General features: G+C 43.5%; 1 protein-coding gene across 1 annotated transcript in view; it reads right to left on the bottom strand.

Annotated features, from left to right (window-relative positions):
- Window positions 1-312: 312 nt before the first annotated feature.
- The window catches only part of LOC119167076 (L-2-hydroxyglutarate dehydrogenase), a 28,960-nt gene continuing 5,375 nt past the window's right edge, over window positions 313-23,897 (bottom strand). The window contains exons 6-9 of the mRNA XM_037418494.2: window positions 20,319-20,480; window positions 10,462-10,619; window positions 8,422-8,553; window positions 313-4,092 (exon numbers count right to left, since the gene is read on the bottom strand). Coding sequence (XP_037274391.2) covers window positions 3,897-4,092; window positions 8,422-8,553; window positions 10,462-10,619; window positions 20,319-20,480 — 648 coding nt within the window. The 3' untranslated portion in view covers window positions 313-3,896. The remainder of the gene's footprint in view (window positions 4,093-8,421; window positions 8,554-10,461; window positions 10,620-20,318; window positions 20,481-23,897) is intronic.

The following is a 23,897-nucleotide window of genomic DNA, read 5'->3' on the forward strand; positions in this document are numbered from 1 at the left end:
CATGCAGCCTGCTTGGCTTTTGTGCCAAATGTGCACGACATCAAAGCAAGACCAAATGTGCGTGACGCCAATAAGAGACGGGGCGATAACAGGGCCGTCCCTTAAACTACAAAACAGTTAAAAATTCAGTTGCGAGTCACAGCTGCATCTTCGTTGTTCTTCTCTTCTTTCTCAGAGTGTTGGTGCGCTGTCATTCAATATCGAAGTACAACCAACCAATCCACGTCTCAGTCTGGTCCTTTGATAATCTTTGGTGCCAAAAGGCAGCTTTCTTCCTCATGGACACCTTCAATGAAATTGATCATACAGAGAGGCAAGAAAAATGGTGCTTTATTTTTAAGAAACATGGAAGGATAGTTTTGCTGCTTGAGGACAATGAACGACATCATTTGTTCCTGCTCATGTGACAAGTCTATCCTGTATGTGCATCACAACCTTTGTAAACTACACAAGGAAGAGTACACTAGGAAGAGAACACTAGGAAGAGAACACTAGGAAGAGAAAACTAGGCAGAGAACTGTCGTTAAGTTCTCTTCAACAACAAGTAACTACAACCACAACAAAAAATCTAACCCTGTGAGGAGTGGGCTTAACACTAGGAAGAGAACACTAGGAAGAGAACTGTCGTTAAGTTCTCTTCAACAACAAGTAACAACAACCACAACAAAAAATCCAACCCTGTGAGGAGTGTTCATAAGGCCAGCATAAAATCACAAGGAAAGAGTGACCACGACAGTACATTAAGATCTCCACATTAGCTTGCTGTGATACTGACTTTCGTGACAACTGCTCTTTCCCTTTTATTGGTAACTAAATCATTTATTTACCCATTTATTGCTATTACTTATTAGTTCAGTTGGCAGTTTTGAAGTTTCAATTCAAGTTAATCCCTCTGCCTTTTCTTCATCAGCACCTCTCTATCTTTACTGCTGATACCAGACTACACTGTGCTTAGATAAAGCCACTTTATGATCTCGACAGACTTTCAGCACTATTAAAGCATCATGAGACTACATACGAAAAAATACATCAAAATGTGCAAAATAGGACACATAAAATATATTAGGTAGGAAAAAAAGTAAATCTTGGGCTGTGATTTTCATCATGATAACTTGTGTACTACAGCAACATTACCAGAAATACAGCGCTGCAAAAATAGCAATCAATCACAGCGTCACTGCATCTCGCTCGTCGCTCTTGCCCGTGTCTGCGCTTCAAGAAACTACGAATCTATATCAACTAGTGCTGGGGTCTCAAACATGGGACGCGTATGATTCGCAGCCAACACATGCCCTTCTTCGTCCCATAATTCCTTTACGACTTTCTGGTTGATCGTGACCATGCTAAATGGTGCTCGCTTTATTTTTTTCTTGTCCATCATAATAACGCTTTGTGTGCATACTCTACGCAAATATGACGAATCTTAAGCATATTTTTCACGAGGCAGTTCGCGCAGATACCTTGCGCTGAAACACGACCGCACAAGAAGTCTATGCTTAAAGGGGCCCGGCAACATCTTTTGACCGTTGTCAGAAAATGCTGCCGATAGGTAGTCAAGGTTCCCGAGAACACGCAAACCAAATATTTTAGCACAGCTCATGGCATAGAACTCACGATAAATTATCAAAGTGAGCTAAAATTTTATTTCTCTTCTCACAACAAATGGGCTGATTTGAACACGGCGCACTCTGTCATCACAGAAATCACCACGGGAGGCAACTTGTCGACGCGTGCACACAGGATCACACTGAAGAAGCCACATTTCCGAAAAAAAAAAAGAAAAAGTGCTCACGGTCACGATGTGCACATGATGTATTTTCTTTGCCCGTGCCATCTCTCCCTTCTTAGCTTCCAACACTCTCCTCGGGACGGGAAAAGAGAGAATGCGATTGCAGCGTGCGACAAATCTTTGTAACTCTGCTCGTACTGGACGGATTCCTAAAATTTTTGCGGCATTGAATTCGTGAGGCAATAACCTCTTTTAGTGAACCCATTCCATTGTTATTTCAAAAAAGTGCCGCCATATCCACGAAGTGAATGATGATGAGTGGGCGAAGCTCCGGAAGTAAACCACGAATCCTCCGTACATTTTTCCCACACGATTTCATTACAACGCCCCCCACCCCTAGCGTACGTCGCCGCACTAAATCGGACTATTGCCTTCCACCAAAGACACGTGCCATATGTGACATCATTCATACCTTATATCATCTCGCATCTTTCATCATCAACTAAAGGTACCGCCGTCTAGTTTATAACATATTGCATCTTTTCATCGTCAGCTACGAGTACCGCCCTTTAGTTAACACTGCAAGAACTAAACGAGAAGCGGCTACATACAGGGAACGGTACCGCCATCAAGTGAACACTGCAAGAACTAAACGAGAGGTGGCTACATACAGGGGACGCACAGCCCACGCCTTAAGGAGCTTCGTCCCTAAAAGTGTATCAGGGCCCCTTTAAGAATCAGCGTCTAGATTTTAGTCGTTGTGCAGATTGGTATGCTTCTCGAAGCCTGACGCTTAGTCCCTTTTAGAAGTGACCCTTACATGAGCACGGCAAAGGCCTCCTTCAAAATGGCAACAATAAATTAAATATAAAATTTTGTTCTTCTCCCCCCCTCCTTCCCCCCACTATCTCGCTCTTCGCTTATTCACTGTTCTAGCCTTTTGTGGGACTAAATATTGTGACTATGGCCTGAGAGTTGATGCGAGTTTGGGGCCCCTGAACTAGTGCAATTATCTGCTATCCTGCAGTCCGAGGTTGCTTAGAGTGTCCCGTCAAAGCGGCACTCACTGCTACAACCGGCAGCAATGGCCTGACCAATCGCGGCTCTAAGCCAAGGAGAAGCCTCTCTCACAGTCCCTTACGTTTGCGTTGGTGACTATGAGAGTTGCGCACCAATGTCCACAGCAAATCACGCTCACCGATGTTCACATGCTTTGCAGTCGCTATGTTGAAATGCCTCGCAGTCGGTGATATTCACATCTGCTTACACTTCCATGGCTGCAAAATAGTGATCATCGCATTTTGACCTTTTACTCGGCGCTGTCGGTTGGGCTGCTTCAAGACGAGACTAGATTGCATGGTTTTTGTCAGAACTTAATGTGAATATCGTAGGCTTATACGACCAGTGAATACTAGGTTCAAAGCGAATTCGAAGCAAATAGAGATTTTGGTTGAATAATTTCTAATCATATTCGAATAGTATAGATAACATATTATAAACCAAAATGGACATATTTGTCATGACCCAACTAAAGCACGCAATAATTTTTAAGAATTGAAACATGGCCTGTGCAATTGCCATTATTTTTTTTCAAAGTGGTACCAACTTCAAATAGCAGCAGAATTTGGCTTTCAGAAGAATGCACGTGATAACCTGTAAAGTATGTTACGTTTTCAAGTTTACTGTACTTGAGGCATATCAGCCGGTATAGAAAGCTTCTAAAAGTTCAAACAAGAATAATCGATGAGAAGGAAACATGTTTATTACCTTGAAGTAGGGTTTCGCGACAGTCCGAATTTCTTTTGAATATGTGTTTTCACGGCTTAGCACTCCTTTACTGCAGTGAGACCACATCTACAAAAGATTGCATGCAAACTTTTATACACCTAATTAGGTGCTCTTACGGCCTAGCACCCCTCCATTGCAGCAAAACCAACTTTACAAAAAAAAAAATCACATGAGGATTAATGTACACCTATTTATTATTTCGTATACTCTGCAATTTTCAACAATTTTAATTAGAATTGAAGCAAATACTGCACTATTAGTTTGAATATTATAAGTGTTCAAATATTTGCACAAGCCTAGAATACCACCTGAGCAATCAGTAGACGGCAGATGATATGAAGTGTCACAGATTCTCACGGCATTGGTGTCGATGAACTCGTCAGAGTTGGAATGTCTCTTGCACTTTGTCCGCAATCATTTCAGCAATGGCGAGCGATGATGTGGCGGCTGGTGAAGGGGCGTTCCGAACGTGTAAAGTGCGTTTGGCAAGTTCACCTTCGCCGCTGTCAAAGACAAAGTCGTCGACTAGATGCCCCTCGCGGTCCAGGGCTTGAGCTCTCACACCAGAGGGACCCCTGCAACGATGCACGATTGTTATATGTCTGCACAATATGTCAAACTTCAGTGCCACACAATGCTCAATGCTCTCAAAAGTTGTCCTCAAATAAGCACTCTTTAAGAACGAGCTACAGCTATTTTGCAGTCACAGACTTTCCAGTCCAGTTAGAGACTTTCTGATTAGTCGCGTGCAATGTACAACATCTAAGATGAATTTCAGGCCAAAAATGGACTAGTCACTATGCCTTTTGCATTTATTGATGGGTCTTTTTCCTCGCCATGCAGAGTTCTGTCAAACCCCAAACTGAAAAGAATGTGGCGACTGAAACAATGTATTCCTGTGTAACAACAACCATGTAGAGATCGATATTGCTGAACAGAAGGTGTGGCAAAAGCCAGCGTTGCAGCAATGTTTCGACAACGTTCTGAGCAAGTTCCAGATGGCCATGGGTGCGAAGAGAGCAAGGTCACTTTTTGAAACATTAGCTTCTGCGACACTTCGTGCTCAAGGATTTTATTGTCTTCAAGGCTCCTACTTCATCTGAACTTCTACCTTGTCGCTATGACAATTTACAAAAGAAGTTATTACAGCCACATGAAATCGAGCTTCGCTAGTTTGAGTGAAGTAAGCCGGGTTATCAAGCCGATTCGATTAACTTGAAGAGAAAAAAGAGAACATCAAGTACAATGCTGACTCGATTGGCAGTAAAAGCAGCCTTATATAAGCAAACTTCAGAATCAAACTTGCACCGACATCATGCATAATTAGGGAAGAAAATCAATGTAAAAATGACATTGCAACGCCAGAAGAACACTCGATTGTACACCTGATTTTCTCTTAGCAATGAAAACATTGCATTTCTCAGACTCCTGTGATACGATAAAGACGAAAATTGACAAATCTTGCGAAAACAAGTTTTTTTCACATAACGCCCGCCATCATCACCTTTAAGTAATTCTTTGTCGCTACAGAGTACCACAAGTATGCCAAAACCTCGTGACATGCCTTGTTGCTACTAACTTAAAGGAACCAACATGTTTGCAGAGCACAAATTGGACGAGGAAAAATAACAGGACACAACATAGCTACAGTTACATCAACTGTACGTAAACTGAAGCAACAACTTAGTTAAGACTGATAAATCATACTAAGAAAACTCTAGTGTCATGAATTTCACCGTCATTGGTTTAATAGTAGTCATTCTGACTTTTTTCTTGTGCGTGTTTGCACTCCCTGTTTTTTTTTTTCAGGAATAAATATGTACCAACTATCTCAGCTTTCTGTTATTTTAAGCTTTAATAGCAGATGAGAAACTCAATGCCAAAAGCTTCAATTTCCATTAAAAATATACCCGATGTCATGGATTTCAAAGTGATTTTAGTAATTTGGCCGTATTGGCTCAAAGAAATTTTCCAAAACTTGTTGTGTTAACGATGCACTTAAACTTCGCCAACTAGGAACAATGTAGGCCCATGTAGACACTATCCAAATCTAGGGGCCTCGAGGCGACTGGCACGGCAACTTGAAGATGCTTGTCGCCACTTTCATTTTATTTTTGCACATTTTTTCACCTGCCAAGCATCTTCTTACAGCAGGTGTGACACTTTTCGTATTGTGAAAAGATAATTCACTAATACGAAAAAACTCAATTTTTCTCTTTGGCGTATCTTTAACAAGACGAATAATTTAGCCTTTCAGTATGCATTCGTAGTTAGGCTAAAGGTGGAATGCTATTACTCTTGTGCTCCACGTAAACACATTCGGTGACCACCAGTCGTCGCCATGATGCGACGCTGGCGGCCCTGACCCTGACCAGGCAGGCTGCAAATGTAGTTTGTCGAAAATATGGTTTGAGTTCCGCGTCGGATCACCTTTGAGAAGATGGAGAGTGCTTGAACTTGGCCTTTGAGAGTAGAATGTGATAACATAATCGACGCCCTCTCACATTGCCTCCTCATTCAATAGCTAAGCTTCGCTCCTCCGTGGTCACCTCAACTGTGCCTTGAGGAAAGAAATGTATACGAGCGTAACATTGGTCATTCAAGCTCACTTAGAATACCTACTTCAGGCACAGCTGCAAATGTTAACTATGCCATAAATGTTCCTTTAGTGAAGCAACGATAACCAGTGAAAGTGATAAATAAGTCTGAGCACTGTGTAAAGCGTCGGCCTCCAGACTGCATATCTGTTGCGCGATTCACACGGTGTGATGCCTAGTGTGATAATGTGCTTCTGTCACACAACATTACATGCGTTAACATGACTCCTTGCGTTGCGTAACATGCATGGTCTTCTTACAAAACAATTTCAAGCATTGGCGCGGCTTTGCAGTAAAACACCCGATTGACACGCAGAAGGCCCGAGTTCAATGCATCCATTGCAATTTTTAGCTTATGGACACCAACTTTTCGCTCAAAACTAACGTCGGAAACACCACTGCCTACAAGGAAATTTCCGCAACAGGGGCTCTTTAACGCTTTCACGTCAAGAAAATTTTCTCCTGAGCAGGTGATGGAACTTTGGAAGAGTTCGTCCACAACTGTTTCGTAGTTTAAATCTAGATGACCCACGGACTGTTCCCCAAATGACACTAAAACGAACCCTGCTACTGTAGGAACCACTTCTGTTATAACAAATGACGTCAGGTTCATATTGTCTGGAAAAGTCAAACTGCAGGGCTAATGCAATGAACGCCTGGTCCCATAGAAGTGCTTTGGCACCAGCTGCGACCTTCAATCATGATCAGATTAGCAAAAGAATCAAATCACGCGGAATAGAGTCAGTGGAAGCCTAGTGTGCTACTAAGTAGGCTAGCTACCTCTATAGAATAAAAAAAAAAGAGAGAGGGAGAGAGCAAAAGAAATCACATTTGTTTTTGTAGGAGTACTAGCACAATTTTGAGGCATCCGAAAAAAGACAATTTGTTATGCCCATGATATGCACTACCAGCGCTCTCCATGCACTAGAACCAGAAATCACGTCTAAAACATTTTACTTCTATTTTAAAGTTTTCGTCCCCCAGCTTCACCAAGCCAGGACCACTGCAGTGGAGATTATCACGACGTGTCAGCACAGGTCACTGGATTTGCGACGTCTGCATCCAGCATGCAGCCTGGATTGCAGAAATTGCTATCAGAGCCCCTGGAAGGCAATTCACTTGTCATTGATTATGTGAAACAAGTGCGACTGACAGCAAATGACGAGGCTGGTGCTAGTATTTCGCGAGTTGCAGTCTCTTTCATGACATAACACTTGCTTTCACAGGTCACTGCAATGCTGCCCCCTCTACACCGAAACTAAATGTGCATTTTTTTAAGGTAGCGATATTAAAAATGTGTTGAGTGCATTCCCAAGCACCGAGACTGTGTTCCAAGAATTTGCGACACCCGTAATTTTTATTCCGGGAAACAAGTCTCAGATATTTGAATTTCACCCCGCCGCGGTGGTCTAGTGGCTAAGGTACTAGGCTGCTGACCCACAGGTCACGGGATCAAATAGCGGCTGTGGCGGCTGCATTTACGGTGGAGGCGGAAATGTTGTAAGCCCATAAGCTCAGATTTGGGTGCACGTTAAAGAACCCCAGGTGGTTGGAACTTCCGGAGCTCTCCACTATGCCGTCTCTCATAATCATATGGTGGTTTTGGGACGTTAAACCCCACATATCAATCAATCAATCAGATATCTAAATTTTGTGTCAGTACATACTCTTTTAACAATGAAGTTGTTCTAGATTGACACTCCGCCATGTGGTGCCACACAGGAGGAGTCAGGTCACACGACCAGAAGAGAAAAGGCGAGGAGAAAAATCGAATCAGATGCACACCGCAGATCACACGACCAGCACCCTGGGGGAGGCACGAAGCACAAACCAATCGAAAAGTGCACCGGAAAGTAGACTCTGCACAGACTATCTGGCAAAGGAATCTGGCACGTGAGTGGCAGCGGCATCGTCGAGCAACAAGCCCCGAAATTTTGAGGGCAGAAAGCACAGGCCAAGCGACTTCAGAGGGAAGCCGCCAATGACAAGGTTTGAGAAAAGAAAGTGCAGGTCCACCAAAGCAACGCACTCACGCACCACAGCAGGGCAGAAACGCCACCATCAACCGTAGCAACACAGATATAAAACATCAAAACACACAAACAAAACACCGAAAATTGTGGCAAAACATAGAAAAACACCAAAGGGGCAACCAAGGCCCCGCTTTTCTTTAAGGTTTCACTTTGTGGAACTCTAGTTTTTTTTTTTTGTGTCTGTGAGTGATGTATACTCAATGTGACAATAGCACAAAAAGAAAGCGAAATAACTTGGCGATACTAGTGCACATCAATACTAAGGGCAACGTACCGTGAGACATCTGAGAACTGGAGCTGTGGGATGTACTTCTGGAGCTGTTTCACCTGAGCTCGGATGTACACGCCTCGATAGAGCTCCTTCCAGGCGTAGGACATGTTCCGACCGACCAGCTTGCGGAAACCCCTTCCATATGGGAAAAAAAAAAGTTCAATGAGTAAATGTGTGGCTAACTGTAAGATAACAAGAAAAAGTGACAAAAAAGAAAAGGTAATGTTAAAAAGCTCAAAAACCCCACCTCAGCCTTGGTGAAAACGCACATCCTGAGGAAACAAGAGGCTTCTGCAAATGCTCAGCCAAATTTTGCAAATGTACACAGCAAAGGGAGCTTAAAAGCGAAGTGTTAGGTAAGTCGCCGTTTTTTTTTTAAGGCTTCCTCTCTTCATACAGAGGCCTGTACTTACTGTCTTCGCAGTTGGCAATGGTTGCTCTTTCACAAAGAATAATAGATAGCACGTTAATCGCCAATAGTTAACACAAATGAACAGCAGTGTTTGGGTCCCGTGAGGTTCCTCCCACAAGGTGCCACTACGTTCCAGCACCAAGCTCCATACTCTGACTCTGTCTAACATTACACAGCAGTGACACTGGTGCACACAGGCATTGCAATGTGGGAGAGCAATTGCATTTAATCGCTCATGCTCAGGGCCATGATGACATGCGCTGACATAACTTCTTTTCTTCAATAAGGCCATACTTTTAAGGCAATCGACACGCTGATTTTCAAGGAACTTTTTAGCGGCTGCTTTCTGCGTGCGTAGGAAAGCCCAATAAAGCAGGTACATTTCCCAAATTAACAATTGGTACTGACAGCTTCAAGTAGAAAAAAGAAAGAAAAACAGGTGTGTCTTCTGTTGCATAGTTTTTTTTTCTTGTTGGTACTTCATCAGTCTGGCAGTTACTAGTTGACCATTCCAGCCTTTGTCAGCTGAAACATCCACCTTGATTGGGGGGGGGGGGGGGGGAAGCAGAAAGCACAGGTAAAATTGCACTTTGAGGAAGATGTCTTGCGAAGACAGTTAAATTGTGTGCGGGGGACAACGATACGTCGAACTCTTAGTTTGTGCATCTGTAAAAGGTTATATGGTTATTAAAAATTATATTTATTTCCTTCTATCTTTGCCATGAAGATAATTAGCGATAATATCTACGGTTGAAATGAGTGTTTCGGGAAGCAGTTTTGCGACAGGAACGCAGTTTCACTGCGGCCAGCTGCAGCCTATCGTTAACCTCCCCCGTCTCTTGCCAACAACAGACAGCGATGCGTCGCGGTGCATAAAATTTGGTTTCTTCGCCGCCGCTTGGCAAGGCACCAGTTCATGACAGTAGGAAAATGTTTCTAGCCACTATAGTCAATCAATAGCGAGTTTGCATGTTCCACGAGTCATTTCGAAGTGAGCTAATTCGCAGCGGATCGCTTTTACTTTCTCCGTTGCTAAGGCGCATATTCAGGTGAAAATTAAAAAAGCAGCGCGTGTCATTTATGTTGCTGTGTGGCTGATTTCAACCATGCTGTTCAATGGCGACCAAGGTTTTGACAGAAACGAGCCGAGTGGAAGAAAGAATGGTTGCCAGAACTGGTTTACATGACGAGTTTACGCAGAGCTTCTAGCAGAATTTCATACGGAGAGCGTCCGTGTTTTAGTGGATGATTCAGGTTGATGTATTCCATGTGCTTGCTGCCGCTGAGGATATCCCAGTCAAAGAGTGCAATAAAGGAAGAAAAATTACATTTATGAAGCGTAACTTGATTGTCAGTCATTATTCAATGAAGACCCGACATCCCAGAAAGCAAGCAGCCGTAACTGTGGCATAGAGTGGTGACATGTGTTGATGACAGATGAGGCCACCAGTCAGGTGAGATTGTTTTTTCTTCCTATTTCTTGAATGGCATAGTTCCCACAAGTTGAAAAATAAAATTGGTTGCAAGTTGGCACTGTTACCCCCTCTTCATTTTGCATTCTATGAAAATTTTGCGACAATGCCATAGGCTTGTGTGTTGGTTCGGCACTGAGTAATCTGTGTGGCACTAACCTGAACGCCAGGGCGTCTACAAGCTCGGGCACGTTGATGTCGAAGTAGCCATAGCCCTCTCTTCGGAACGCGAGCACGGCATTTGGCCCAAGAAGGACGCTGCCGTCCATCCTAGGCGTGTAGTGCACGCCGAGGAAAGGAAAACGTGGGTCTGGAACCTGAAAATAAAAAGAAAACAAATCAAGCGCAATTAATATTTCCCTGTACCTTCTATCAAAGCGTATGAAATCTAACGCCAAAGACAGTTCGGGCAAGTGAATCAACTGAAAACGTAAACAGACCATTTATTGTGTTACAAGACACATATTTAAGGAGTTCTCATTTCAATTTACACATACTAACTGCAGGTTCAGAGAGAGTGGTGGATATTAGGAATTCAATGCAACACTTTGTTTTCTCATACGTGCAGCAGAATGAAAGCTGAACTTTACATCGGGAATGGCCCCAGCCAAACACATTCGTTGTTCAGCAAGAGTGGGAAGGAGTTTAAAGCAGCGCACATAAGCGTGATGTGCATTCTTTTAGCACAACATCGTGTCCCCAACGAAGTCAAAACAAAAGATTTCCAAGCTTAAAAGTTCCATACAGAAATTGCATGGAGCTAAAGCACTGGGAAAAGCAGCTTCTCTCTGATGGCAGTGGCGTCTCCGTGTACAAATTCCTGAAGACTACATTTGGACTTTAGGAGTGTGCCTTGATAATCAAGTTGCCTTTTCCAGGAGGCAAGTTGCGGAATGAAAAGTGATAATGCAGTGTTCCTTTTTTTAGTTGCTTAATGTGTGTGCTGTGGATACGATGGAAATATTTGCGGCAAGTGTAGTAGTACAAGAAAGCTCCAACATTCTAGAGCAGAGCTGGGAGCACCAATATATGTGCCTGTTTCGGAGCAACTTTGGAGCAGCAAATTTGTAGTTTTGTAGCAGAGAAAGTAAACTTTGGATGGGTCGCCACCCCGTCCTAAAAGACATGTAAATTGTGAAAGATTTGCTATGAACAAATACGAATCCTAAGAGAGAAGCTTACATGCAAAGGCGAAATTTTCGTTGAAAATTTCATGTTCCTGCCAAGCAAAAGAAATTCGATCAATCTGCCCCTGTACGAAACTTTGATGGCAGTACAAGTTTCAGTAATAATCAGGACAAAAACACTACACAACAGCAATAGAAATTTATGTAATGACCATGAGAGGCATGAAATACACTGCAAAATCTAGTAGATGTGCTGCTGGTGCAATTCAAGTCTTCAAGGTAGCCTAAACTAATGAAATCCCTCAAAATTGCTTAAATCGACACTACTAGCAAAATTGAAATTAAATGAAAAAGCAGATTAACACCTATGATTTCTTCTAGCACACCATGGCAACAAAGCATTCAGGTCACCAAGCAGAAGAATCCCGCTCTCAATCCTGTCTGTTTTTTTTTGCTGCCTCTCCTTTGCATGGTGATCACTTGTTTATGATGTGTGGCGTTTTATGGCGCAAGGGCCAATTGATGGCCAAAGAGCGCCATTTCAATGAGTATAGAGATGTGGACAATGATAGGTTGCGTGGCTGTATAGGGGCCTTAAAATTCCTCGCGATAATGCGGGTAAAAACATAAGTATTAAAGAGATGACAATGGCGTGATATGCATATTAAAAAGGGTGACAAAGGTTTTGATAATAAACACATGTAAAAATATTTGGCACTAGCACACGTGCCTCATCAGCACCCTTGTGTCCAAGGGCTGCGAGGCAAGTGCTTTTAAATGTAATCACAGCAGCAGCAACCTCTCTTGAGAGGTCACGCTACGCAATGCCTGGGTATAAAACATGGTAAAAATTGACATCTCTTGAAAAAGCTAACAATGATTTATGGGTGAAAAGTGGTTCCCTACCGACAAACATTGCAGGGTGTAAAGGTATATGTTGTCGGTAGGGTAATGGAAAGTGTTGTCTTCTTAGAGTGTCTAACTGTTTACATTGTATTAAAACATGAAGAACTGTCAATGCCTCACCACATTTATCACACAATGGTGGATCACCACCGGACAAAAGATGTGTGTGTGTCGTGTATGTGTGTCCTATCCTGAGTCTTGTTAGTGTTACCTCTGTTAGACGTGATTTTGATACTGGTGGCCAATGGCCAAGGTGTGGCTTGATAACGTGTAGTTTGTTTTGTGTGTGTTTATCCCACTTGCTCTGCCAGTAGTCCCTGAGCTTTCGTTTGAGAGACGGCTTCAGATCAAGGACCGGGATTGATATGGGTGTAGGGGCAGTGGTTTTGTGGACAGATGCAGCGAGCTGATCCACCCTCACGTTGCCTTGGATCTCACGGTGTCCTGGCACCCAGCACACTACAACATGTTGGTTGAGTGTGTAGAGTGTGCAAAAAATGGAGTAAAGCGAGACAAGGACAGGGTTTTTTGTTTTTTAAGACTGTGCAGAGCCGTTACCACAATGAGGGAGTCTGTATAAATTACTGCTTTTTGTATTTGTAATTGTTTGATGTGTTTCGCTGCCACAAGTATCGCGTAAGCTTCCGCTGTAAAGATACTTGTGCCTGGATGTAGAGGGCCAGCATCCGAAAAGGATGGGCCGACAGCAGCGTAGGACACAGAGGAGTTAGTCTTGGAGGCATCTGTGAAAAACTCAGGACGTGTGTATTTGTGTAGAAGTTCAAGAAGATATGTTCGAATATGGGCAATAGGTGCATGTTTTGTAACTTCTAGGAAAGACACATCGCAGTCTATAGTCTGCCACTGCCACGGTGGCGGGTATGCTACAGGAGCCATTAAACTGTGTTCGAGTGACACTCCAGTGTCCTCAGCTAGACCCTTCAGGCGAACTGAGAAGGGCTGCCTCATTGAAGGCCTGTTTTGAAACAGAATTGAGCTCGACAAATCTTTAAGAGTAGAGTATGAGGGGTGCTTCTTATCCGCTTTCACCTTAAGGAAATAGACAAAAGACATGTAAGTTCTCTGCAGATGAAGCGACCACTCATTTGACTCAACATACAGGCTTTCTATGGGGCTGGTGCGAAAAGCACCCGTAGAAAGGCGGATGCCCAAATGGTGCACGGGGTCCAGCATCTTCAAAGCACTTTGAGTTGCAGACTGATAAACAACGGCCCCATAATCTAAGCGGGTGCGAACGAGGCTTCGATACAGATTCATGAGGCATTGCCTGTCAGTACCCCAAGTAGTACGTGACAACACTTTTATAACATTCATGGCTTTTAAACATTTCGTTTTTATATACTTTATGTGTGGCACCAAAGGTCAACTTGTTGTCCAAGATTAAGCCTAAGAATTTATGCTCGGCTTTGACGGACAGACGTTGCCCGTTCAGTCGAATGTCAGGTTCCGAGTGCATGCCTCTCTTTCGAGAGAACAAGACACACGTGCTTTTTTGTGGGTTAAGTCGAAATCCGTTTTCATCTGCCCATTTGGAAACCTTGTTTAAACCCAGCTGAACCTGCCGCTCACACATTGCCATGTTGCATGACTTGAAGCCAAGCTGGACGTCGTCGACATATGTACAATAGAACATATTGCGGGGGATGGACAAGTGCAAGGAATTCATTTTGATGAGAAAAAGTGTGCAGCTAAGTACACCACCTTGTGGCACGCCTGTTTCCTGGACAAATATTTGGGAAAGAACCGTGCCCACTCGGACACGGAATGTCCGGTTTGACAGGTAACTTTCAATTATTTGAAACATTCTTCCACGCACGCCAAGGTGGGACAGGTCTCTTATAATTCCAAAACGCCATGTTGTATCATAAGCCTTTTCGATATCGAGGAACACAGAGAGAAAATATTGTTTATGGACGAAGGCGTCTCTTATCTGTGCCTCGATACGAACGAGGTGGTCTGTGGTGGATCTACTTTCTCGAAACCCGCACTGAAATGGGTCGAGCAAATTGTTTGTTTCAAGGATATGTAGAAGTCGGCAGTTTATCATTTTTTCGAATACTTTGCACAAGCAGCTTGTAAGTGCAATAGGTCTATAGCTTGAAGCTAAAGAAGGGTCTTTGCCCTCTTTCAAAATGGGAATAATAACAGCCTCTTTCCAGGAGGTAGGGATAGTGCCAGAAAACCAGATAGCATTGTATGAACAAAGTAAGGTTTTTCGTGTTTCGGCTGGTAGGTTTTTTAACATTTCATACACCACACGGTCAGAACCTGGGGCAGAAGTACTGCAGGAGTTTAGAGATGTTCGGAGCTCAGCTAGACTGAAAGCTTGGTTGTATGCCTCGTATCTAGTGGATTTATGTTCTAGTTTCTGCTTTTCTATTCTTGTTCTGTATTTTTGGAAAGTGTCAGCATAGTGGGACGAGCTGGATACCCGTTCAAAGTGTGCACCGAGGAAGTTTGCCTGATCTTCCAAGGTATCACCCTGAGTGTTTACGAGTGGAAGTGTGTGTACTTGTTTTCCTGCTATCCTACCGACCATGTTCCAGACTTTAGCCTCCTGTGTGTATGAATTGATCCCTGACAAAAACTTCTGCCAGCTTTCTTTTCTGGCCTGCCGACGCGTTCTCCTGCCTTGAGACTTTATTTTCTTAAAGCTCTCAAGGTTTTCCGCTGTCGGTGAGTTGCGCAGCAACCTCCATGCCCTGTTCTGTTCCTTTCGCGCATTACGACACTCTGTGTTCCACCATGGGACGTGTCGCTTGCCGGGCTGTCCAGATGTTTGTGGGATGCATTTGGCTGCTGTGTTAATAAGGAGAGCTGTGAAGTACTGCACAGCTTCATCTATGCTTAGCCCACATATGTCAGTCCAAGATAAGTGAGCTTTGTTATGAAACTGTTCCCAGTCGGCTTTGTGTATAAGCCATTTGGGAACTCGTGGAGGATATTCGTATGATGTTTGTGTACTCAAAACGACAGGAAAATGGTCGCTTCCGTAGGGATTATTTAGAACTTTCCATTGGAGTAATGATACAAGTGAAGGAGATGCGATGCTGAGATCTATGGAAGAGTAGGTTTTGTTGGCAAGGTTATAATATGTTGCCTCTTTCCTATTCAACAGACAGGCGCCGGAGGAAAAAAGGAACTGTTCAATGAGACGACTTCGTGCGTCGCAGCGAGAATCACCCCATAGACTGCTATGAGCATTCAGGTCACCAAGGACCAGATAAGGTTCGGGTAGTTGGTCTATTAAGGACTCGAATTCTCGTTTTCCAAGACGGTGGTGTGGGGGTATGTACAGAGAGCAGATGGTGACGAGCTTGTTGAAAAGAACTGCTCAAACAGCCACTGCCTCTAGTGTTGTTTGCAGTGGTAAATGTGTGCATGCTACTTTTTGATTAACAATAATGGCTACACCGCCGGATGATGCCGCAGCATCATCTCTGTCCTTTCGGAAGAGAACATATTGACGCAAAAAATTCGTGTTTTTAGATTTTAAATGAGTTTCCTGTACACACAGCACTTTCGGCGAATGTTTGCAAAAGAGCTCTTGAACATCATCGAGGTTTCTAAGGAGTCCTCTGACGTTCCAATGTATTATTTTTGTTGCCATATTGGAGGTAACGTAGTGCTGTGTGTAAGGAACAATGGGTGTGTCTGCTTCTTAAGCTAAGCGTTAAGACTCAAAAAACAGGGCCGTCGCCGGGCCCCGTTATTGGCTTTTTATTTCTTTTGGCGCGCTCCAGGGAGCTACGCCGATCTTTCTGCACCAGGGGTGCCGTGGTGTCCATTGCCTCCTCAGAGGCACTGCGTGCCCGCATTTGCGAGCTGATGTTTTGGGCTTGGGACCCCGCCTGGTGAGACGAGGCCTTCATATCGGCCGACCCTGGGGTGTCCTTCACCTCGGGGGGCGAAACCTTCGGTCCTCTTGGGCTAGAGGTCGAAGGAACCTCCTTTGGTGCTGGGATACCCTGGCCGCTGCAAGAGCTTGCAGCGGCCTTGGTTGTCGCCGTGAGGGCGAGTGGCAGGGCAGCCTTGGCTGTTCCCGCCGTGGGTGGGGGCATTGGCGACCGCCTAGGCACACTGTGCCTGGCATGGGCAGTTGCCGCAGGCCCTTGTAGTGCTGCCCCCTGTTGCACTACATCGGCAAACGATGGTTTGTTTGTGAAAAGACCAGATACTTGTTGACGGGCTTCTCGGAAAGTAATGTTTTGTGTGATTTTGATTGTAACAATTTCTTTTTCCTTTTTCCATGTTGGGTAGGTTCGGGAGTATGCGGGATGGGTACCATCGCAGTTTGCGCAGTGGGCCCCATCCTCCACCTTACACTCGTCCATAGCGTGTCCTGTGGTGGCACACTTTCCGCAGGTGAGTTGGCCGCGGCAACTCTGAGAGCCGTGACCAAAACGCTGGCATTTGAAGCAACGTCGTGGGTTGGGAATGTAAGGTCTCACATTCAACTTCAAGTATCCTGTTTCGAGATGTTCAAGCAGAGTGCTGGTGCAAAATGTCACAATTATGTGTTTTGTTGGGATTTCCTTCTTATCACGCCTAATTTTAATTCTTTGTACTTGTGTCACCTGCTGGTCCTTCCAGCCCTTGAGGAGCTCACCTTCAGTCAGGTCAAGCAAGTCTTGATCAGATACAACGCCTCGGGAAGTGTTGAGTGAGCGGTGTGGTGTAATTGAGATAGGTATGTTTCCAAACGATTCTAGTTTTGAGAGGTTTTTATACTGGCTCTGACTTTTTACCTCGAGGAGGAGATCCCCACTGGCCATTCTTGTAGCCTGGTAACCTGGTCCAAGTGTAGTGGTGAGGCAATTGGAAACAACGAAAGGCGAAATAGTTCTGGCGTTCTTTTTAGCGGTTTCACAATGGATTACATGGTAGCGGGGAAAGGTTTCTTTCGGTTTGCTGAAATAATTGCAAAAGTCTTCGGTGCGCCCTTTCTTCGGGAGAGGACGATCGTGCAATGAAGGGAGAGAAGAAAAAGCCATAAACTAAATGTGAGTTCAGCAGCCATGCCAGCCGCCCACCATGGAGCCCAACACGGGGACGTGACAAGTCCTAAATTTATATGAGGCATGTCAACGTCAGCTGTACACAGCCGCTATAACCAAATGTATTGTGCCCAAGACAGAGCACATACACAAGGTTAACCCTTGCCGCCAGGAAAAATCGGAAGTAAATGGAAGAGAGAAGAAGACAGGATAGATTTAAAGACGAGAAAAGACTAAGATGTAGAGAGAGAAATAGGAAAGGGCGACTACCGATTTCCCCTGGGTGGGTCAGCCCAGGGGTGCCGTCTACGTGAAGCCGGGGCCAAAGGGGTGTGTTGCCTCTGCCGGGGGGCCTTGAAGGTCCAATCACCCAGCGTCGGCTCAACCCCCAGGATCCCCTTTTCCCCGGACACGGCAAAGCCACGCACGGCTAGGCGTGGGAGGGAGTCGAAACCCTCCCGTCAGCTCGGGTCCGTGGTGTCGCTACACACCAAACGCCTGCTTGCGCAGGCGCCCCTGTGGGGTGGTGATCACTTGTTGACTACATTAGTAAATAATAGATTTTATAGCATCACTAGTTGTATTCAGTGATAAGACATGTAGCATGGTTTCGCTGAGCACTGCATGTCCTTCATCTGCTGCACATCCCGAATGTGCGTTTATTTCATTACACTGGGTGGCTAACCACGTGACGCAATGAATGAACACTGTCAAGCACCTGCACACCGTCACAGTACAATTCAAGGCCTATGAAGCTGCACATGCTTTGGTACAAAATATGCCACACCATATAACCAAACATCACCACCATTATTCACACTTGATGCCGCTGGTAGCAAGTCATACACTTTCGCGTCAGTGCATGGGCTTAACCAAGCCTGCACAGGTACTTTGTGAAGTATTTTTCTTCAAACAGGAGTATGCCGGAAAAACTTTTCACCAGGAAATCTAGGGCCAACCAAATGCTAGCGCCCCCCGGTGCGAGCTGCATAAAGCAGCGATGTATTTGCAACCAGTGTTGCCGGAGGAGAAACTCCGATTGCCTAATTTCAGTTTTAGCACAGCTCAATTCAGAATAGGGTGACTTGGTGCAATTGATGCAGCAGCCCCACACATGCTGCATAGGCCTCAGCAACCACAGCTCAGCTGCTTATTGCAGACCTCACATGAAATGCCAGAGACAGGCACACATTGTCTGTGTTTCTTGAACAAACATATGTACCTGTTTTTGCAGAAGTCTCAACAAGACAGTGCAGTAGCTCAGGGGGTGACTTAATATTTGTCTTTAGTGCATCTTTCGGGCACTCATTTGCAGCATGTGATTACATATTGGCAATGTCATCTGTGGCACACAGGTGACAAGCACTTTGAGCATACTTCTTACTTCTTGCATTATCACAATACATAATCTATCTTCGAAAAGTGATGATTATGTGAACTTCTTCATTCTGCAGCTGGTGACCATGAAGAATTATGTTCGAGTGCTCTGCAATGGCCATGATGCTTTAAACCAACCACTTTTTATACAACTTGTACAGCATGACGCACGGTGTTACGTACTCCAAAAAAAATTGTGGGAAGAGCAAGATGGAAGTTTGCGATGAAAATCTGTAAACAGGAGTTGTGTCGAGCTGACGTTTTGACAAGCAGACTTGTCTTCTACAAGGCAACAACAGAACTATTTCTTTAGCGCTAGCGTCTTTTCGCTTCCTACCCTCTTCTACATTCAAACAAAGAAAGGGGAGGGACAACATTGGTTATGCGGGTGTGAAAGAGTGGGGGAGAGGGGATGTGACGAATTGTACGAGTGAAGAAGGAACAGGTGTGCCTTGAACAGAAAGAAAATAAGGAAGCGGTGGGGAGGTGAGGCTGTAAATGTGTCGTGGACTCCCGGTTGTGAAATTGGTCAACAGAAGTTAACAATGACAGGTTTGAAATTCCTAGATAGAGGGCCTTGTTGGCACTGGTTTTTTTTGTGTATGTACCATACTGAATGAATACGAGAGTTCCTTTAGAAACTACTATACCTACGGTGTAACATTACTTTTTTACCATGCTATATGACATTTGTTAATGTGATTCCTTGTCTGACCACTATTTAATTTATTTCATAATACTGTCAACCCTTTGTTGAGGGTTTTTGCAGAGGAAGCACAAATATATACAAACGAACCAAACATACAGGTATATCAGGTGGCAGCGTAATCCTTTAAATACATGTGCAACAATTTTCCTCAACGGCAAACATCACTTGCATTTACCACAAGGCCTGGCAACGCATTCCGAAGTTCAATCGCAGCTGGGAAAAAAGAATAACAAATAACATCATTGCAATTGAAATATGGTAGCAAAACACGATTGTGATTGACCTGACTGCTTTGTTTGCCTGGCACTTTCAAGTACTCATCTTTGTTAATTTTATGTTGTCCGTAAAGTACCCTAAGAAAAACTTTCAACCAGTTCTTTTGCCTTCGTGCTGAAGCAGACGGCACGGCATTGAACTTTTTCTAACTTTATTTTCAGGTTGTCCTGATGAGGGCTACACACGACCGAGGCATGTCCTAGGAGTGATCCAACAAAAGTTTTGTACGCCACCAGTTTTATATGTGCCGTAGCTTGGTGTAATTTTTGCCTTAAAGCCTAATCTCTGGCTTGATTTCGAGCACACACTTTCTATGTGTGTATGCCGTGCCAAATTTTGCATACAATTGACTCTTAAATATTTAAATTTGCCAGCGTACATGAGTAAATTACCACCGATACAATAGTGATGCCCGCATAGGGTCTCTTTGTGAAGGAGTTTAAAGCATTGGTGTGGCTCTGCAGTGGAATATTCGACTGCCACGGGAAAGACTTTTTCTCAATGTGTGTGATAGTCTTTACAGTTGGCGGCAGTCAACTACACCACCAAAACTGGCTTACTGTAGTGTTCTCATGACAGCTTTCGCTGCGAAAACAAGCTCACCGGGTAGATGTTCCCTCGCACCAAGTCTGCCTTTTCTGGCTTTAGGAGAAGGTACTCGCCACGGAATGGAACGATCTTGGGCTCCGGATCGCAGCCGGAGAGTGCTGCCAGTTTGTCCGAGTAGAGACCGCCGCAGGTGACAATGTAGCGACAGCACACTGCCTGTAATCGCATTACATGTGTGTGTTTGTACTTCAAATCAAAGATGTTTCAATTCAAACCAAATTGCAACTTTGATAATGCCTCTTTCTAAGTGGGCATCTTCTCATACGACCATTTTGGGCATCTTCTATACGTACAGGTGTCACTCCAAATGAATCATTTTTCATATTGCTTATTCTTCTCTCTCTCTTTTTTTTTGAGTCAGCTGTAACGGAATATTCATGCAATGCGTCATTACAGTTGAACCCCTTTATAAGAGGGACGCACCGAAAAGCAAAGCAACTCTTGTCCCTTATATGAGGTGCTTCTTATAAGCAGGGTACCATATATGAATTTTCTTATCAACCCTTTTTCACTGTGGGCACACTGATGTCTCTTATACCCATTTGTCTGTTACATCAGGGTTTCTTATAAAGGGGTTAGACTGTAAAAAGTTATCGATATCTTCTTTTACTGATTTACTTTAAAATACTACGCACGCACAATGTACGAAAAAATTCATCAGTCAACAGCTGTTGGCCACTAATATTTATGAGGCAGCTTGTGCTTCTGGGGGAGAGCTGCAGTGGTACTAATGGCAACTATTCCAAAAAGCCACTCTACCAGAACACCTCTAGAATATCATGGTACGATAGGTTGACTGTACTAAACCGAAAGTTTACAGACTCTAGACAGGTAAAGGGCACTTCATTTCAGTCCTCTGACTTCCGTGTTGAGCTATTTGTAATCAAACGGTCCACACGTTTTGCAAACATGTGTGGTTCGTACTAATTTGCAGCAACTGGCACACAATGAGTTGATAGATTGTAAATTAAGGTGGCTCTAAACAGGTGTGGCTGATGGTTTATATATTTATTTATTATTATTTATTCGAAGATACTGCTAATCTCACACCTGAGGCTGTTGAAGGAAAGGTGGTATGGTACATAATAATAATACATAATAAAAAAACACAATTCAAGTAGGCACATACGTAAGTTGGGTTGAACAAGACAATGCATATGTTATCTACATTAACTATACAAGGGCTGCTAAATTATAGCAGTAATAAACAGCATATTATGTGGTGAGATACATCATTCAAAAGAAGAACACAGTTTAAGTAGCCATTAACATAAGTTGGGTTCAGCTATACAGTACATATGCACTAGACAAAATCACACTAATATTATAAAAATGACAAAAAAACAGCAATGAACAGCATGCAAGAAAGTTTAGCACGGGAAAAAAAATAAAATCAGAAGTAGCATCACACTTTCATGAGTGATGAACTCATGAAAAGAAGCTGCACATTGACGAAAATGGTAGCTAGGTCTTCCGCTGGTGCATGTTCTCTCATAATACCAAGGAGTGGGAAAAAAGGTTTGTGTGGGGTGTTTGTGTCAAGGTCACGTGACCATCTACAAACACAAGTGCTTGGGCACTTGTGCATACTGTTCACAGTAACTGAGTCAAGGTAATCACAGAACTGCTAGAGTCTGGTAGCTATTAGAGCTCGGCAAATGGCAAAATTTTGGGAGCAAAGTGAATTTGAGTATTGAATTGCGAGTGCGAATTGAAAAAAATATTTTTTGGCTATTTCTCGAATGATTTTTGAATACTTTGAAGCAAAATTCCAGAAAAAAAGTTGAAGAGAGATCCCTAAGCATGGTTGTATGGGATAGTGTCATGAAAGTGTTTCTTTTGGCTAGTTTGATAAAGCACTGCCCGGGTGGTGTTTTCTAGTTGTCTGATCAAGAATGAGGCAATGCAGAGGCCGAATTGTAGTTAGGTACATAACATGGTATAAACCAAGGTATTGCCGACAACACTTTACATGTGAGAAGAAAATATGCTATTTCCTCAGCCTATTCTCCTCTTTCAACTTCTGTGTAAGACCAACTGATGTGGTGGACTAGATTAAGTCCAGAGTTTCAAATCTACCTCAATATATAAAACATATAACATCTCAACGATCGTATGTATAAGAACATCTGAACATCGTCACCTACAAAAACATCTGAAATTTCCAATGGTAAAACTTTTTGGCGTCCAATTTTTCGGACTTCATGCCTGAACTTGAGGACCGAAACAGTATTAATTGGGCCTCCAGTTTTGCCACATCTATAATCTCCGTGTTGGAACCAGTGTTTTTCTGAGTCAACACATTTGCAACCGTAGCAGAGCTTGAAAGGCGACTTTGCCGCAGTACGACATTGTGATCGGGTGAGACATATTTAAAATATGATGGGGGCCACTGCCCATTGGATGTTGACTGCATTTGTCTATGGGAAGCTAGAATAGTTCGAATAACAAAATTTTGGTGCAAATCAAATTGAACAATAAATACTATTCGAAAATATTTGAAATTTCGAATATTCGTACACCCCTAGTAATTATTCCTTTTTTAAGCGGAGCTGTTATAAGAGAGTTTTCAGGGGATGGTTGGTTGTGCAGACCGAATGTGTAGACCAACAACAACAGCAGGTGCTGTCTCGCATCGGCCGCTGCGCAGAGTGTCACAGCTACAGCCCGTTGTTATACAGCCTTGTTTTAGTGGTGGAATAAGAGCCCTCTGCACGACAACATGTACAGGCGACATCGAGAATCAGACAAATTCTGGTTTTGCGAAAAATCTACGCAAAGATGCGTTTTGGCCATGCACGCTTCAATTGACCGCTCGAGATGCTGGCAAATGCTAGAAAGGAAACACAATGTCACTGCCGCAAAAGACGGCAATTTAGCTGGAAAGCTGCAACTTACAATAGAGCGCCACGCATCACTTAGACAATTCTCAAAAGACATTGCATGCCTGTCCCCTCCAATGATCCTTCACCATCACCGAGTAGAAAAATCTCAAGCTTCTTCAACATTTGCAGTTCGAATATCTGTTTTTACATTTTCTGTGCTTTCCTCTACTATCCATGCAGCGATAGTTTCCCCAAACTTTGTTGAAAATTGGGACTTTACACTCCTCTTTGTATTTTTTATCCCTTTGCCAGCTCAATTTCAGTAACATGCACATCCTGTCAATTTTTATGTGAATATAGCTTGTGTTTGCATATGTCGAACAGCTGCTATTTGACCCAGTATAAGTGTGCATTTGGTCCAGTGTATGTATGTTGCCATTTGGCTCAGTCTGCATAATTTAGTATGAATCTGTTGGTCATCGGTCAGCTCTTTATTAGTTTCACATTACATTGATTCCTGTAATACGGTGTATCTGCTAATTTTTAATTTTTATTCACTTATATGCATCGGTAACCAAAGGGCCCGAGGGTATTACAGAAGGGAGTGTGTTACTTCTTTAGTATATCATTTGAATATATGCTAAAAATTGGACGGTAACATAGATCCAATGAAGGAAGCCAATAATAACAACAGTGCACAGTTAAAGAAACAATCAATTAAGGATGCAAAGCATAAAAGTATCCGTTA

The sequence above is a fragment of the Rhipicephalus microplus genome, chromosome 6, assembly GCF_043290135.1.
Source record: "Rhipicephalus microplus isolate Deutch F79 chromosome 6, USDA_Rmic, whole genome shotgun sequence".
NCBI lineage: Eukaryota > Metazoa > Arthropoda > Arachnida > Ixodida > Ixodidae > Rhipicephalus > Rhipicephalus microplus.